The 18,742-nt window shown below is 46.5% G+C and overlaps 2 protein-coding genes across 2 annotated transcripts in view; one reads left to right on the plus strand and one right to left on the minus strand.

Moving 5' to 3' along the window:
- Positions 1–894: 894 nt before the first annotated feature.
- Positions 895–18,742, plus strand: part of slc15a5 (solute carrier family 15 member 5) — a 29,018-nt gene continuing 11,170 nt past the window's right edge. The window contains exons 1-2 of the mRNA XM_029751639.1: positions 895–1,529; positions 9,693–9,915. Of these exons, the coding sequence (XP_029607499.1) occupies positions 1,190–1,529; positions 9,693–9,915 (563 nt within the window). The 5' untranslated portion in view covers positions 895–1,189. The remainder of the gene's footprint in view (positions 1,530–9,692; positions 9,916–18,742) is intronic.
- Positions 10,049–17,272, minus strand: LOC115192782 (E3 ubiquitin/ISG15 ligase TRIM25). The gene is made up of 6 exons (XM_029751638.1): positions 16,654–17,272; positions 15,172–15,267; positions 14,803–15,048; positions 14,549–14,702; positions 13,548–13,607; positions 10,049–10,943 (listed from the first exon to the last, which is right to left on the minus strand). The coding sequence occupies exons 1-6, from the start codon at positions 17,227–17,229 to the stop codon at positions 10,411–10,413; spliced, it is 1,665 nt and encodes a 554-aa protein (XP_029607498.1). The 5' UTR covers positions 17,230–17,272; the 3' UTR covers positions 10,049–10,410.

Raw genomic sequence — 18,742 nt, forward strand, 5'->3', positions numbered from 1 at the left:
TTTTGAAAATGGGGTAACGTTAAATGTTGGAAAATGTACAATGCGGTTATTTTTCTATGGGCCAGGCCAACCATTAGTGAGATGTTATAATGTAATTATATGGGTTTGTCCATATGGTGTTCCTATGATGATGGAGTCAGCAGGCAGCCCACATGAATGCAGCGTAATTCCAGGATGACTAGATTATATCAGAGCCAGCCTTGCTTGACAGAGGAGAGATGCAAACAGCTTGGAGACCTGCTGACTCTTCAAGGTCTCACACTTCACACAAGCTGTCTAATTGTGGCAGCACCTCTTCAGGGTGAACCTAAATTAACTTTCACTTTGGAAGACTGCTCTAGCAGCTGAGTGTGACATAATTTAGGTGTCTGTAATGGTGTTGGCCTCTATTTGAATTGTCTGTAATTTGATTTGATATAAACATGTAACATTTTTTGGGGTAGTCTTTTTGGGTGGAGATGAGGGCACAGCCACAGAACTCACTGTTGTCCAAAGGGTTTGATAACAAAACACAGCACCCAGAATTATAGTCTTTGGCTATTTTAGAAAATAATTACGTTTAAAAAAAAATCAATATAGAAAAAAAATATGATTAATTAACTATCAGTTATTCATAACTCCATCATTATTTTTATCAATATACTATAAACATTATCCCTTTATCATTACCTCTGTTTTGTAACAGAGGAGCCCTCAAAACAACAATATTAGTATACCCTCAGAATACGCTGAAGCTCATTTAGAAATATGTCAGGGGCACTTCCTAAATATCTCCTATCACTCACACCTGCATATGGGTCACAGGGAACATATGGCACAGCATAATTTGTACGTGGTGGCCCCCAATCAAACTACTGCTGGGACCTTACCATCCTAGTCAGCAGACACATCTGAGCCACAACAGGATCAACTACAGAGCACCCAGTGCGGACACTTTGATCACGGACACCCCCATTCCGGTTCCAGAACACTCACAGAAAGGTGTATAATTCCAGCCCTGGATTCTACAGTAACTCCTCTTCTGAGAAGGAAGGCGCTCCATCCCAGTGTTTTCTCTCTGTTGTTATATTCTCTTAGACACATTCAGCCAGCCAGGCAGACAGATAACCAGGCAGGCAGTATTGTGGCAGTGGACCTCCAAGGGCTGCCAGAAGAGGGGTGGCACTACCATCAGTTGCGTCGGCCCTCCATGGAAGGGGGGCACCACCAGCTGTGTCGGCCCTCCATGACCCCGTGCCCGAGCAGGGGGCTGCCCCAGAACCGTCCCCAGCAGACCCGCAAAAAGCTCCAAGTCATCATCTGCATCCTGCTGGTGGAGCTGTTTGAGAGGTTCACCTTCTTTGGGATTGTGTGTAACATGATCCTGTTCTGTACGGTGAAGCTGGGCTATGATCACTACCAGGCTGCTACCGTTAACCTGTGCTTTGTGGGGGCCAGTACACTCACTCCTGTGATGGTGGGATGGTTTGCTGATACCTGCCTTGGGAGAACCAAGGTGCTCTACTTGTGTACTCTGCTCCATCTCTTTGGTAAGGTGCTCCTGTTTGTTTTCAAGGGGAGGGGGATGAGTGGAACATTGATGTTGAACACTCATCCTTGTATATTGGTATAGGGAGTACTTATTGTTCAAACAGATTTAATTCGTGGAACATCATTTTTACTGTTTTTAAAGCTTAATTTTCTCAATGCCTATACATTATCTATCTCTTAATGCGGAATGATTTCTATGGATTATAGTCTCTTAGAGAATTCTGAGTTTACATGACATTTGCATTGAAGGAGAGGATGTGTGGAGTGTGGACTGCACTGCATTATATTGCACTGCAAAACTCATAATGAGAGACAGATGTTTGACTTTGGCTCTGCACTGTGTTATGGCTTCCAACAAAGGTTTTCTACTCCTTCATTCGAAACACCATGGCCATTTGAGCAGCTCAGCTGTAAGGCTAGTTTCGGTCTAGAGCAAGGATGGGCAAACTTTTTGGCTCGAGGGCCACATCAGGATTTTGAAATTCAACGGAGGGCCACATTTTTTGGGGGGACCAATTGTTTGTTAAAATCAGACCGCTGCGCGTCTAGGGCGCTCGCCGGTCGTCGTCGCCGGCCTATTAGCTGCCACCGATCGTTGTTTCAGTTTCGTTTAGTTTGTCTGTCTGTTCCGCACCTGTTTTGTGTATGTCATTAGTGGGGACTTATTTAATGTGTGTTTTCAGTTGGGATTTTTGTGCGGGATTGTTTGTTGTCCACTCAGGACGGTGGGCCTGTGAATGTAGTTGCTTCGCTAGTTGTATTTTGGATGTTTTTGTGTTTTGGTGTTTTGTGCTGGCTGACGTCTTATTTTCTCTCTTCGGACCGTTTTGCCCTGTGTTTTGGGTTGGTCATTATTATTATTACGCGCCCTTCTGTTTTGGCGTGACCAGTTTGTTGCCGGAGAAAATAAAGACTGTATACTTTACCTCTGCTCTCTGCGCCTGACTCCAACCACCACTCCTAGAATCATCTGACAGAATCCCGCACCAAAACCTATGGAGTCAGCAGGAGCAGAAGCGCCATCCATGGCTGAGCAGGTCTCCCAACATGCCGGCCTCCTCCACCGCCTAGGCTCGGCCATGGATCAGGTGTTGGCCCGGTTGGAGAGCTGGGAGAGAGGTGCCTCCCCAGCCAGACCAGCTCCGGTCCCTCACCCTACGCACCTATCCACACCCACAGAAGCGGGTGCCGGCGGGATCCGGATTTCACCGCCCAGGGAGTTCGATGGAACGGCCGCTGGGTGCAAGGGGTTCTTGCTCCAACTGGAACTGTACCTGGCGACCGTCCGCCCCCCTCCCTCCGACGAAGAGAGGGTGAGCGTCCTCGTCTCGTGTCTCACGGGTCGAGCCCTGGAATGGGCCAATGCGGTCTGGGAAGGTCCAGACTCGGCCCGGGGTGACTACCCGGAGTTCACCCGCCGCTTCCGGGCGGTTTTCGATCATCCCCCGGAGGGCAGGGCGGCGGGTGAGCTACTATTCCATTTGAGGCAGGAGACGAGGACCGCTCAGGATTTCGCATTGGAATTCCGGACTCTCGCCGCTGGATCGGGGTGGAACGAGCGGGCCCTGATAGACCACTATAGGTGTAGCCTTCGCGAGGACGTCCGCCGGGAGCTGGCATGTAGGGACAACACCTCCACTCTGGACCAACTGGTGGATTTGTCCATCAGATTGGACAACCTGCTAGCTGCCCGGGGACGTTCCAGTCGGGGCCTGTTCGTTCCGCCTACCAGTCCTCCCGCTCCACAGCCCATGGAGATAGGGGGGGCTGCACCGAGGAGGACCGGAGGGAGGGGTCTCTCTTGCACCCGATGTGGACACAGAGGACACACTGTGGACCGGTGCTGGAGAGGTCCCTCCGGGAGTTCGGAGGGCAGGCAGAGCACCGCTTCGGCCCCCCAGGTGAGTCCGCACCAGCCACACCCAGAGCCCCCTGTCGATCACTTGTACACCTCCGTTTGTTTCCCTAATTTTTCCCCTCACTTCCAGTATAAGGCGCTAGTCGATTCAGGTGCAGCTGGGAGTTTTATGGACCATGGGTTAGCGAAGAGGTTAGGGATCCCCCTGGTTCAGCTGGACCACCCCTTCCCCGTGCACGCCCTAGATAGTCGACCGCTAGGGTCAGGCCAAGTAGGGGAGGTCACAGTGCCACTGGTTATGCAGACGTGGGGGGGTCATGTGGAGCGTCTCAGCCTGTTCATCATTGACTCCCCAGCGTTTCCGGTGGTACTGGGAATCCCCTGGCTAGCCACTCACAACCCCCAGATTTCGTGGAGACAGAGGGCTCTTACGGGGTGGTCGAGGGAGTGCTCAGGTAGGTGCATAGGAGTTTCCATCGGTGCGACTACGGTGGAGAGTCCAGACCAAGTCTCCACCGTGCACATTCCCTCGGAGTATGCCGATTTGGCTATCGCCTTCAGTAAGACGAAGGCGACTCAATTACCCCCCCATCGACAGGGAGATTGTGCGATAAACCTCCAGGCTGACGCGGTTCTTCCTAGGAGTCACGTGTATCCTCTGTCTCAGGAGGAAACAGTGGCTATGGATACATACGTCACTGAGTCCTTGAGACAGGGATACATTCGGCCCTCTAAATCCCCCGTCTCCTCGAGCTTCTTTTTCGTGAAGAAAAAGGAGGGAGGTCTGCGCCCGTGCATTGACTATAGAGGTCTAAATGCTATCACAGTGGGTTTCAGTTACCCGCTACCTCTCATTGCTACGGCAGTGGAGTCATTTCACGGGGCGCGCTTCTTCACGAAATTGGATCTCAGGAGTGCGTATAACTTGGTGCGTATCCGAGAGGGAGACGAGTGGAAAACCGCATTTAGTACCACATCTGGCCATTATGAGTACCTCGTCATGCCGTATGGGTTAAAGAATGCTCCCGCCGTCTTCCAATCCTTTGTAGACGAAGTCCTTAGGGACATGCTCGGGCAGGGTGTGGTGGTGTACATCGATGACATCCTGATCTGCTCCGCCACACGCGCCGAGCATGTGTCCCTGGTGCGTAAAGTGCTTGGGCGGCTGCTGGAGCATAACCTATACGTCAAGGCTGAGAAATGTGAGTTCTTCAAAAGAGCCGTCTCATTTCTAGGATATCGCATTTCCACCTCGGGGGTGGAGGTGGAGTGTGACCGCGTAACGGCTGTGCGTAATTGGCCAACCCCAGCCACTGTGAAGGAGGTGCAGCGGTTCTTGGGGTTCGCTAATTATTATCGGAGGTTTATCCGGGGTTTTGGCCAGGTAGCAGCTCCCATTACCTCACTGATGAAGGGGGGGCCGGTGCGGCTACGATGGTCAGCAGAGGCGGACAGAGCCTTTCATCGTCTGAAGGTTCTGTTTACCAATGCACCTATCCTAGCGCATCCGGACCCCTCTTTGCCATTCATAGTGGAGGTGGACGCGTCCGAGGCTGGGGTAGGAGCTGTGCTGTCGCAGCGTTCGGGCGTTCCTCCGAAGCTCCGCCCATGCGCGTTCTTTTCTAAGAAGCTGAGCCCGGCGGAGCGCAATTATGATGTGGGGGACCGGGAGCTGTTAGCCGTGGTCAGGGCTTTGACGGTGTGGAGACATTGGCTTGAGGGGGCACGTCACCCTTTTCTCATCTGGACCGACCACCGTAACCTGGAGTATATTCGGGCAGCGAGGAGGCTTAATCCCCGTCAGGCGAGGTGGGCCATGTTTTTCACGAGGTTTAACTTCACTCTCTCGTACATTCCAGGTTCCCGGAACCGGAAGGCTGACGCACTGTCGCGTCTCTACGACACCGAGGAGCGGACCATCGATCCTACTCCCATACTTCCCGCCTCCTGTCTGGTGGCACCGGTGGTATGGGAGGTGGATGCGGACATCGAGCGGGCGGTTCGGTCAGAACCTACTCCGTCGCAGTGTCCCGTGGGCCTGAAATACGTTCCGCTTGATGTTCGCGATCGCCTGATCCGATGGTCCCATACTCTACCCTCCTCGGGTCATCCTGGGGTGGAACGGACAGTGCGGGGCCTGAAGGGGAGGTACTGGTGGCCCACCTTGGCTGAGGATGTCCGGCGTTATGTCTCGTCCTGTTCAGTATGCGCTCAGTGTAAGGCTCCTAGGCACCTACCTCGAGGGAAATTACAGCCCCTCCCTGTTCCACAGCGGCCATGGACTCACCTCTCGGTGGATTTCCTTACGGATCTCCCGCCGTCTCAGGGGAACACGGCGATCCTGGTCGTTGTGGACAGGTTCTCTAAGTCCTGCCGTCTGCTCCCTTTGCCCGGTCTTCCTACGGCCCTGCAGACCGCGGAGGCCCTGTTCACTCACGTCTTCCGGCACTATGGGGTGCCCGAGGACATCGTATCTGATCGAGGTCCCCAGTTTACGTCCAGGGTATGGAAATCGTTTATGGAGAGGCTGGGGGTCTCGGTCAGCCTGACCTCGGGATTCCACCCCGAGAGTAATGGGCAGGTAGAGCGCATCAACCAGGATGTGGGCAGGTTCCTGCGGTCATATTGCCAGGACCGGCCAGGGGAGTGGGCGCAGTTCGTGCCATGGGCCGAGATGGCCCAGAACTCTCAGCGCCACTCCTCCACTAATCTGTCACCCTTCCAGGTGGTGCTGGGGTATCAGCCGGTCCTGGTGCCATGGCAACAGAGCCAGACGGAGGCTCCTGCGGTGGAAGCATGGGTCAAGCGCTCTCAGGAGACCTGGAACGCGGTCCAGGAATGTTTAAGGAGGGCGAGCGAACGACACAAGGAGAGCGCTGACCGCCACCGCAGTGACGCCCCCGTGTTTAACCCGGGGGATAGAGTCTGGCTCTCGACCCGGAACCTGCCTCTCCGCCTGCCCTGCCGGAAGCTGGGTCCGCGGTTTGTGGGGCCGTTCAAAGTCCTGAGGAGGATAAACGAGGTGTGTTACAGGTTGCAACTTCCTTCGTATTACCGTATTAACCCCTCGTTTCATGTGTCTCTCCTCAGGCCGGTGGTAGCTGGTCCGCTGCAGGACAGTGGGGTGCTGGAGGCCCCCCCGCCCCCCCTGGACATCGGGGGGAGCCCGGCGTACACAGTCCGAGCCATCCTGGACTCCCGACGTCGGGTAGGGGGCCTGCAGTACCTCGTGGACTGGGAGGGGTACGGTCCGGAGGAGAGGTGCTGGGTTCCGGCGGCGGACGTTCTGGACCCCCCTATGCTGTTGGACTTCCACCGTCGCCGACCGGATCGGCCGGCGCCTCGCCCTCCGGGCCGTCCCCGAGGCCGGCGTCGGCGCGCGGCTGGAGCCGCGCGTCAGGGGAGGGGTACTGTCACAGGATCCAACGAAAGTGGCGCCCCTCCTCGGTCGGGCGGCGCTCGCCGGTCGTCGTCGCCGGCCTATTAGCTGCCACCGATCGTTGTTTCAGTTTCGTTTAGTTTGTCTGTCTGTTCCGCACCTGTTTTGTGTATGTCATTAGTGGGGACTTATTTAATGTGTGTTTTCAGTTGGGATTTTTGTGCGGGATTGTTTGTTGTCCACTCAGGACGGTGGGCCTGTGAATGTAGTTGCTTCGCTAGTTGTATTTTGGATGTTTTTGTGTTTTGGTGTTTTGTGCTGGCTGACGTCTTATTTTCTCTCTTCGGACCGTTTTGCCCTGTGTTTTGGGTTGGTCATTATTATTACGCGCCCTTCTGTTTTGGCGTGACCAGTTTGTTGCCGGAGAAAATAAAGACTGTATACTTTACCTCTGCTCTCTGCGCCTGACTCCAACCACCACTCCTAGAATCATCTGACAATAAGACCACGCAGCCGTCATACTGCTCAGGAAGAAGACGCATTCTGTCTCCTAGAGATGAACGTACTTTGGTGCGAAAAGTGCAAATCAATCCGATACAAAAGTATCTATATCCACAGTAAAACGAGTCCTACATCAACGTAACCTGAAAGGCCGCTTAGCAAGGAAGAAGCCACTGCTCCAAAACCGCCATAAAAAAAGCCAGACTACGGTTTGCAACTGCACATGGGGACAAAGATCGTACCTTTTGGAGAAATGTCCTCTGGTCTGATGAAACAAAAATAGAACTGTTTGGCCATAATGACCATCTTTATGTTTGGAGGAAAAATAGGGAGGCTTGTAAGCCAAAGAACACCATCCCAATCGTGAAGCACGGGGGTGGCAGCATCATGTTGTGGGGGTGCTTTGCTGCAGGAGGGACTGGTGCACTTCACAAAATAGATGGCATCATGAGGGAGGAAAATGATGTGGATATATTGAAGAAACATCTCAAGACATCAGTCAGGAAGTTAAAGCTTGGTCACAAATGGGTTTTCCAAATGGACAATGACCCCAAACATACTTCCAAAGTTGTGGCAAAATGGCTTAAGGACAACAAAGTCAAGGTATTGGAGTGGCCATCACAAAGCCCTGACCCCAATCCTATAGGAAATTTGTGGGCAGAACTGAAAAAGCGTGTGCGAGCAAGGAGGCCTACAAACCTGACTCAGTTACACCAGCTCTGTCAGGAGGAATGGGCCAAAATTCACCCAACTTATTGTGGGAAGCTTGTGAAAGGCTACCCGAAACATTTGACCCAAGTTAAACAATTTAAAGGCAATGCTACCAAATACTAATTGAGTGTATGTAAACTTCTGACCCACTGGGAATGTGATGAAAAAAATAAAACCTGAAATAAATCATTCTCTCTACTAATATTCTGACATTTCACATTCTTAAAATAAAGTGGTGATCCTAACTGACCTAAGACAGGGAATTTTTACTAGGATAAAATGTCAGGAATTGTGAAAAACTGACTTTAAATGTATTTGGCTAAGGTGTATGTAAACTTCTGCCTTCAACTGTAGATGTACATGGGTCTGAGTGCTGTGGGTGAGAAATGCATCAGAGGATTGCATGTGCTCAATGCTAGCAGTTGGACCCTGGATGTGAGCTCAAACCAACCCCATTACTTATGATGACTCATTATTTGAATTTTCTGTCTCACCTCAGAGTAGCAGCCCGACACACAGTAATAGTATGGGGCAACGTAGGGATCTGAGAAGTAGAGAGCTCAGAGGTAATTCAGCCCTAATGTGTCAATTATTTAGAAGGGATGATCCATCAATCAAATGTATTTTATAAAGCCCTTTTTCCAATAGCAGTTGTCACAGAGTTAGACAACTGAAAATGACAAGGTTCTGAGGAAATAAGTTCTGTAATATTAGAGATAGTGGTGTAACTAGAGTTGAGCCCCAGTGCAGGCCTATGCCAACTGACCATGGGAGTCCACCCTCTCTAGCTACATCTCTAAGAACCATGCCTGCTTGTAAAAAGGACTGTTTATTATACCACAACACCTAATGGGTGCTCTCTGTGTCCTGAATTACCCCCACACAGCCTATCTAACTAGCCTCAGTCTACCTGACTAGCATCTCAATAACGTTAGATCCAATGAGACTTAACACATAACATAAGGGAATTATGAGTGCCGCCAAGTAGACAAAATCATCTAGCTACCTAGCTATGTATTGAGGTCTAAGTCTTGAAAGCTAATATGCCACTTATACATTGATTGCAGTACATGAATTATCAGTACATGTAGTAGCCTTTTGTTTGTCATAGATTGTGGTTCAGATCAACTAGCCTAGCTCAGCGAGCTAGTTAGCAATTATCTACCTTGATTTAGCAAGTTTTGATTTTCTGACAGTTTGAAATTTTAACAGAATTTGTCCCAAAGTACTTCATCTTCCTGGAATATAACTGGTTATGTTATTCTTAAACTGACTGATCTGAGTCTGACGGGTCGTATCAAGACATTTGAAAATCATGGAGCTAGCATCTTAGTACAAAAAAAACTTGCATCTTAGATGATGCAAAGAATTTAGACTTATCTTTATCTTATCTTAAACTCTAAATTTAACTTCCTTCTGTTTCAGTATTTACCAGCTCTGTCATGTTATGCAGTACATGGCTGAACTTTCAAATGTGTACCCACTTCTACCACCATTTGTCTTACTCTGTGACAACTGCTGTTGGAAAAAGGGCTTTATAAAATACAATTGATTGATGGATCATCCCTTCTAAATAATTGACACATTAGGGCTGAATTACTTCTGAGCTCTCTACTTCTCAGATCCCTACTTTGCCCCATACTATTGACATTTTCCCAACCAAATAAAATCCCTGTAATGAAATTCTGATTCCACTCCCCCGTCCTCCCTCAGGCACAGCCATGCTTCCAGTGGTGGCGTTCCCGTTCGAGGACTTCTACATCGACACGCACAACATGATTCACCAGATGGAGCACCGGGAGCAGCACATCCTGTTCTACACTGGCCTGCTTGCAGCTGCCCTGGGCATCGGGGGCATCCGTGCCATCCTCTGTCCCGTGGGGGCATACAAACTACAGGGCTACGACCAGCACCAGTTGCTCTCCTTCTTCAACTGGTGGGTTGTTGCATTACAGAGGGGTGTGTATGTGCTCAACAGGGTAGAGGTGATGCCTTGAAACACTAACTAAACTCTACTATACACATTTAACCTGTTGTATTGGACAAAAAAAGTCAGCAAAAACAGGGAGTTAAAGTCATACCAATCTTACTTTAATTTGATTTATCTGACATTAATCAAAAATACATATGAAGCCATGAGTGCTTGCCCATCTACTAATATAGACAAGCTGAAATTGATTGGTCAATATCTGGAATCAAAAATCGAAATAAAAAATAAAATTGTATTTGTCACATGCGCCATGAAATACTTACAAGCCCTTAAGCAAAATATTGGCACTCCTTTTTAAACAGTGCAATGCTTTTTACAAAAGGATCTGGCACAGCATATTTAACAAAAATAAAGTGAGTAAAGCGCCAGTAGAGCAAGCGAAGGGTTAGTGTACCAGGACCATAACATGTTAGGAGGGCTTTGAGTGTTGTTAGACAATTGTCATACTGGCAGGTGGCATATCTTTAGAGATGATCCTAAATCAACTCCAAACCCAGGATAGAGGGGCTCAGTGAATATAGTCTGGACTCTGTGGAGGAGGGTCATTGTGTCAGAGACGCTGTAGAAGGACAGAGTACCTGCCTTGTGATCCAGGTACACTCCTACTCTGGAGGTGCGGGGGACAGGGATGTTGGTTTTGTTGTTATTATTGTGCCAGAATGAACAACTGGACGGAGAGCAGACCAAACTCCAGGACTGATCATTGTGACCAAAACAACAGTCATTGCCCCAACCTTTCCTGCTGATCCCTCTGTATGAGACTGCCACATCAACGATTCCCCCGCTCCACTCTACCTCCCAGTAGCAGGTTTCAGACAGACCCACCTTGCACAGAGCCTGGTGATAGTAAGTAAACCTGTCTATATGGTCTGAATAGGCCTGGGCCTTGTCACTCCATGCTATTTCCTTGTTTCTGCTCGACAGAGAGAGAGTTGCACATGCTGTGTTGGGATCCACTTCCATGGTACGATAGTCTGCAAAAGAGGTCGTAAAACATACTAGGTCAGGTGTGTGTGTGTGTGTGTGTGTGTGTGTGTGTGTGTGTGTGTGTGTGTGTGTGTGTGTGTGTGTGTGTGTGTGTGTGTGTGTGTGTGTGTGTGTGTGTGTGTGTGTGTGTGTGTGTGTGAGAGAGAGATGGGAGGGGGCAAAGAGAGAGAGAAAGGGGGAGGTTGAGAGAGAGGCGGGAGTGAAAAAAGAATAGCAATATTGTGGGCATCGAGAAACAAGGCGGTGATTGGAGATGAAGAAGAACAGAGGCTACGGAGAGAAAGGTTGAGATGGAGGAAGCAGAAGTGTTGTTTGGGGATGAGTGGACAATAGTGAAGTCCAAGAATGGAACAAAAGGGGCAAACATTTATTCTGATGAATCGTTGCTTGTTGGAGTACATTTTTTGGATAAGGATGTTTATTTGGGAAACCCTTTTGAAGTCACAAGGATGGTGAAGAAGGCACTGGGAAAAGACGATGCTGTTAAAGTAACCAGGAGTGGTATGGTGTTGATATCATGTGTAACTAAAGAGCAAAAGGAGTGTGCATTGTGGTTTGTGTAATTATTGACGCATGAAGTGGACAGCTGGGCGTTGGGTCAGTAACCGAAAGGTAGCTGGTTCTAATCCCCGCCAACTAGGTGAAAAATCTGACGATGTGCCCTTGAGCAAGGCACTTAACCCGAATTGCTCCTGTAAGTCGATCTGGATAAGAGCATCTGCTAAATTATGAAAAATGTAAGGATCAGAGCCTTTTTTTCAATTTCCGCCTAAAATGACACCCAAATCTAGCTGCCTGTAGCTCAGGACCTGAAGCAAGGATATGCCTATTCTTGGTACCATTTGAAAATAAACACTTTGAAGTTTGTGGAAATGTGAAAGTAATGTAGGAGAATATAACACATTAGATCTGGTAAAAGATAATACAAAGAAAGAAACATTCATTTTTAGTTGTTGTTGTTTTTCATCATCTTTGAAATTTAAGAGAAAGGCCACAATGTATTATTGCATTTTAGGTGCAATTTAGAGTTTGGCCACTAGATGTACGAAGCTTTAGACTGAATCAATGAACCATTGCATTACTGTTCAAAATGTATCAAGTCTGGCCAAATGTGCCTTATTGGTTTATTGATACATTTTCAAGTACATAACTGTGCACTCTCCTCAAACAATAGCATGGTATTATTTCACTGTAATAGCAACTGTAAATTGGACAGAGCAGTTAGATTAACAAGAATGTAAGCTTTCTGCCCATATAAGACATGTCTATGTCCTGGGAAATGTTCTTGTTACTTACAATGTCATGCTAATCACATTAGCGCACGTTAGCTCAACCGTCTGCTTTTCCTTCACTCTGCGGTCCAACTCATTCCAAACGATCTCAATTGGGTTGAGGCCGGGGGATTGTGGAGGCCAGGTCATCTGATGCAGCACTCCATCAATCTCCTTCTTGGTTAAATAGCCCTTACACAGCATGAAGGTGTGTTGGGTCATTGTCCTGTTAAAGACAAATGATAGTCCCACAACGCGCAAACCAGATGGGATGGCGTATCGCTGCAGAATGCTGTGGTAGCCATGCTGGTTAAGTATGCCTTGAATTCAAAATAAATCATTGACAGTGTCACCAGTAAAGCACCATCACACCTCCTCCTCCATGCTTCACAGTGGGAACCACACATGCGGAGATAATCCGTTCACCTACTCTGCGTCTCACAAAGACATGGAGGTTCGAACCAAATATCTCAAATATGGACTCATCAGACCAAAGGACAGATTTCCACCAGTCTAATGTCCATTGCTCGTGATTCTTGGCCCAAGCAAGTCTCTTCTTCTGATTGGTGTCCTTTAGTAGTGGTTTCTTTGCAGCAATTCGACCATAAAGGCCTGATTCACGAAGTCTCCTCTGTACATTTGTTGTTGAGATGTGTCTGTTACTTGAACTCTGTGAAGCATTTATTTGGGCTGCAATTTCTGAGGCTGGTAACTCTATTGAACTTGTCCTCTGCAGCAGAGGTAACTCTGGGTCTTCCTTTCCTGTGGCGGTCCTCATGAGAGACAGTTTCATCATAGTGCTTGTTGTTTCTTTTGACTGCACTTGAAGAAACTTTCAAAGTTCTTTAAATTTTCCGGATTGACTGACCTTCATGTCTGAAGGTAATGATGGACTGTCGTTTCTCTTTGCTTATTTGAGCTGTTCTTACCATAATATTGACTTGGTCTTTTACCAAATAGGGCAATCTTCTGTATCCCACCCCTACATTTTCACAACACAACTGATTGGTTCAAACGCACTAAGAAATTCCACAAATGAACATTTAACAAGGCACACATGTTAAATGAAATGCATTTCAGGTGACAACCTCATGAAGCTGGTTGAGAGAGTGTGCAAGAATATTGTAAAATTAAAGAAAAACCCTTTAATGAGTGGGTGTGTCCCGCATTATTTCATTTTGGGGAGCTTTACTATCCAGCCTCACAGTAGGTGGCGGAATGCACATGTAATTGTTGCGAACACCATTATACCAAAGAAGAAGAAGAAGAAGAAGAAGAAGAAGAAGAAGAGCACCAGAGGCAAAAATAATTATTACTCACGTTTCAAAAATCCACTTCTCGTACTGTAATCTTGCACAGAGGATGAAGATGGTTTTGTCACTATGAAGACAGATAGAGTTAGAGTCATTCACAAAACTTGCACCATAGAATTACAAAACTTTTATTACTTTAACCAGAAACGTACCAAGAGAAAGTTGAACCATTATGTTTTACTTCTCACTGCAATTCAACCACCTTAATAATGATTTTATGATTTTTCACTTGACATACTATATGTATAAATTATACTCAACCAAAATATAAATAAATTGAAATAAATTCATTAGGCCTTATTCTATGTATTTTACATGACTGGGAATACAGATATAATGCATCTGTTGGTCAAAGATATATACTAAAAAAATTAGCCTCATGATCTCATCACGGTATTTCTGTGCATTCAAATTGCCATCGATAAAATGCAATTGTGTTCTTTGTCTGTAGCTTATGCCTGCCCATACCATAACACCACCGCCACCATGGGGCATTCTGTTCACAACATTGACATCAGCAAACCGCTCAGCCACACAACGCCATACATGTGGTCTGCGGTTGTGAGGCTGGTTGGATGTACTGCCAAATTCTCTAAAATGCCGTTGAAGGTAGCTTATGGTAGAGAAATGAACATTCAATTCTCTGGCAACAGCTCTGGTGGACATCCCTGCAGTCAATAAACCAATTACACACTCCTCAAAACTTGAGATATCTGTGGCATTGTGTTGTGTGACAAAATTGCACATTTTAGAGTGGCCTTTTATTGTCCCCAGCACAAGGTGCACCTGTGGAATGATCATGCTGTTTAATCAGCTTCTTGATATGCCACACCTGTCAGTTGGATGGATTATTATCTTAACAAACCTTTTCACAACATTTGAGAAAAATAATCTATTTTTGCATATGGAACATTTCTGGGATCTTTTATTTTAGCTCATGAAACACGGGACCAACACTTGACATGTTGCGTTTATATTTCGGTGTAGATAAGATTCTACTAGCCATACACATATTTTTTTCGAGACAAGTCAACATCTTGTCGGTTTCCTCCTTGCATGTATTTTCCATTCTCTCCTTCTGTTCAGAGACAAATTTCTTCACTGCTTCAAAACTGCTAGGAAATGCCTTTGGTCCAGGAGGGTCACAGAGAGAATCGATACTCTGAAAATAAATTCAGAATGAATTGAGTCAAAGACTTCTGGAGCTCAAACGCAATTCACTGACAACATTGTCTAAGACAGAGAGTAACGAGTAACGTTACCTGGAGGAAATGGATGTGATCCTCTGTGTGTGAGAGCTGCTCCAGCTCAGCATCTCTCCTCTTTAACTCAGAAACCTCCTGCTCCAGTTGCTCCAGGAGTCCTTCAGCCTGACTCACTCCAGCCTTCTCCTGGGCTCTGATCTGCTCCTTCACCTCAGAACGCCTTCTCTCAATGGAGCGGATATATGAAAGGACGTGCATGGTACACATTCTCTCAAAGTCATCCACGGCTACCCATGAAGACTCCTGTTAGGACAGAAAAACACAGCTCTCACCAGGACTGTAAACCCTCTGTTCCTCTTGGCTCCCCAAACCCAGAGCCCCAGCACCATTGACACCCACATCATTTAAACCTTGATTTAAACTCACCTTAATGGCATCTACAGCCTGTCTCAGCTCCTGCACTTCCTTCTCTCTCCTCTGGGCTCTCTGCTTCCCTTCCTCCTGTGTTTCTCCCAACTGTTGCTGCTCAAAAACACATCGCATTACATACTTTACTAGTAGAAACTCTGCCATACCAAAAGGAAATCTCTTTGAGAGTTCAGCATACTTATCTAAGTTGCCTACATGTTGGGGTGGTTTCCCAGACACAGATCAAGCCTACTCCCGGACTAAACAGCATGTTGGGGTGGTTTCCCAGACACAGATCAAGCCTAATCCCGGATTAAACAGCATGTTGGGGTGGTTTCCCAGACACAGATCAAGCCTAATTCCGGACTAAACTGCATGTTGGGGTGGTTTCCCAGACACAGATCAAGCCTACTCCCGGACTAAACAGCATGTTGGGGTGGTTTCCCAGACACAGATCAAGCCTAATCCCGGACTAAACAGCATGTTGGGGTGGTTTCCCAGACACAGATCAAGCCTAATTCCGGACTAAACTGCATGTTGGGGTGGTTTCCCAGACACGGATCAAGCCTACTCCCGGACTAAACAGCATTTTGGGGTGGTTTCCCAGACACGGATCAAGCCTACTCCCGGACTAAACAGCATGTTGGGGTGGTTTCCCAGACACAGATCAAGCCTAATTCCGGACTAAACAGCATGTCGGGGTGGTTTCCCAGACACAGATCAAGACTACTACCGGACTAAACAGCATGTTGGGGTGGTTTCCCAGACACAGATCAAGCCTACTCCCGGACTAAACAGCATGTTGGGGTGGTTTCCCAGACACAGATCAAGCCTAAACCTGGACAGCATTTTAAATTAAGATTCTCTATTAAAGTTGCACTATGGAGAAATCGCTCAGCCGTTTCCTGGTTGCTAAAACTCTAATAGTTCGCCTAATTTCAGTTTATGTGACAAAATAAGCAAGTATAGTGTAGAGAGTCATTGTACCATCTAAACCGCTGGGAAATATATTTTCCATAACCAAAAATATTGTTGTTTCAGCTGTTTGAAGCTGGTGAACAAAACCGAAAGTAAAATAATTTAAGAGCGGGAAGCATAGAAATAGCACACATAGAACATATCTACTGCTTCTTAGACTTGCTTTCAAGTAGAATGACAGATCTATAACTCACATTTCTATGTTAATTTAGTCAGGTCGCCCAAAAAATTACATATTGCAACTTTATGCTTGTTTTTAGTCCAGGACTAGGTTTAATTGATGTCTGGGAAACCCACCCTTTATGTTTTAGTGAGGGCTGGAGAGATGGACCTGCCTGGGTTATGTTGCACTTGCTACTCTATAATGGTGGATATTACATTGAAAGTATGCTAATAGATTACATTTTTTTGTTGGATCGGTTGACATTAATGTCATGTGGTTTGATCCCTCCAATAATGATGCAATTCTTTATGTAAACAAGTATACTGCATATAATGGGAGAGTAATATTCAGCATATTACCTGTTTCTCAGTCCTCTCTGCTGCAGCTGACACTGTATCATGGCCTTTATGTTCATCCATCACACACAGCAGACAGATACACTTCTTATCGGTACGACAGTAAACCTCCAGCAGTTTGTCATGGTTTGGGCAAATATTCTCCTGTAGATATGTCACTGCATCGACAAGCTTATGCTTCTTTAGTGGGGGCACATAGTAGTGAGGCTGGAGATGAGTCTCACAGTAAGAGGCCAGACACACCAGACATGACTTGACAGCTTTGAGTTTTTTCCTAGTGCAGATATCACACTCCACATCTTCAGGTTCAGCATAACAGTGTGCAGGAGTGGTACCTTGGAAATCTGCTATTTTCAAATTCTCCAACACTTTAGCCAGCACTGTGTTTTTCTTCAGAGTAGGCCTTGGAGTGAAGGTCTGTCTGCACTGTGGACAGCTGTAGACACCTTTCAGATCATCCTGATCCCAGCTTTCTTTAATACAGCCCATACAGTAACTGTGTCCACAGGCAGTAGTCACCGGATCCTTCAGTAGATCCAGACAGATGGAGCAACAGAACAGTTCCTGATTGTCAGCCATTTTAGTGCTTTCACCCGAAGGTTGAGCAAAGATTATTTTCTGTTTCATTGAGGGAGTGGCTTCCTACTGGGCTGTGAAACTCTGTGTCTACAGGGGATGTGGTTTGGATGGAAGTCAAACTAAGAAGATGACGTTGCATACAGCTGTGTCTGAAGGGAAAAGTAACCAGATCCTTCAGTAGATCCAGACAGATGGAGTACCATAACAGTTCTAGATTGTCAGCCATTTTGGTGCTCTCTCCTGTAGGTTAAGCAATGGCAGTGTCGAAGATGACTTTCTGTTTCATTGAGCTCTACACCAGAGGACAGGGAGTAGCTTCCTACTTGACTGTGTACTCTGTATCTACAGGGGTCGTGGTTTCTTTGATAAGGAAATGTAACAGAGTGTTGGGTAATAGGCAGATATTTATGCCAGTGTTTATGTTACATATTTGAAATACGTATTTTAATTTTAATTACTTAGTTCATTTGAATTATGCTGGGCTGAACTTTACTACTGTAATTTGTATTTTCAAAATTCGAAAGACTTTTCTATGCTATTTTTTTTTTATCGCGGTTCGCATCTTGTGAACCCTTTCACCCTTCCACCCTGCAATGGTATCAGACGTCTGATAGAACTATGGTGTGATAAGAGCGTCTGCTAAATGAACCAAATATAAATGTATATGTAATTTTTTTATAAATACTTTGTTGAGGAAAAATATACTTGATACGATTGTGATATGTTGCTGTCTCACGCAGCTATCTTAAGGTGATATACTAATGCACCAATTGAAAGTCACTCTGGCTTTGCCAAGTCGATTTTGCTGCACATGCAGGGTGACTATAATATTCTGTTTGTTCCCCCGTGGCAAGATAATGACAGTGCTCGTTTCCACCTGATTTTCTAAAACCCGTTTCAGGGAAAGCCAGCCCCTGCAATGGTTTCTTATCACGGAATGAATTGATGGACCTGCTTAAAAATACATAAAAATAAAACAAATCCTGAGTTGGTGTTTCAGCCCAATGGAAACCTTTCTTATTACAGACTGAATTGCTTGGTCTAGTATAACGCTGAGGTAAGGGTCTGGGGAAATGTAACCGCTCTCAAATTCACAAATGGAATACAAAGAAATCTCTATAATATTGCACGAGTAATTCAACCCTGCTAGTCTCAGTAGAGAAATGAATGAAAATATGAAAACACAAGGTCAATTAGTTACAAATATACAGTATTACCTAATGCACCCTAGAGCCATTCAATAATTCAGCTATTCAATAATCAAACACAGAAGCCCTAGCACACTTGATGGATTTCACTGGTGAGGAGGTAGGTGTGTTAGCAGACATGGTCACACGCACGCACGCACGCACGCACGCAGATGGGCAGTATTTATGTTACATGTATTTGAAATATGTATATTGTAATTTTAATTACACTGAACTACACTCCAATGTAATTTGTATTTTCAAGCTTGAAAATTCAAGCCCCTTGGGTGCTGCCATAGAGTTACACTAGAAGTGCCCATCCAAGA

The sequence above is a fragment of the Salmo trutta genome, chromosome 4, assembly GCF_901001165.1.
Source record: "Salmo trutta chromosome 4, fSalTru1.1, whole genome shotgun sequence".
NCBI lineage: Eukaryota > Metazoa > Chordata > Actinopteri > Salmoniformes > Salmonidae > Salmo > Salmo trutta.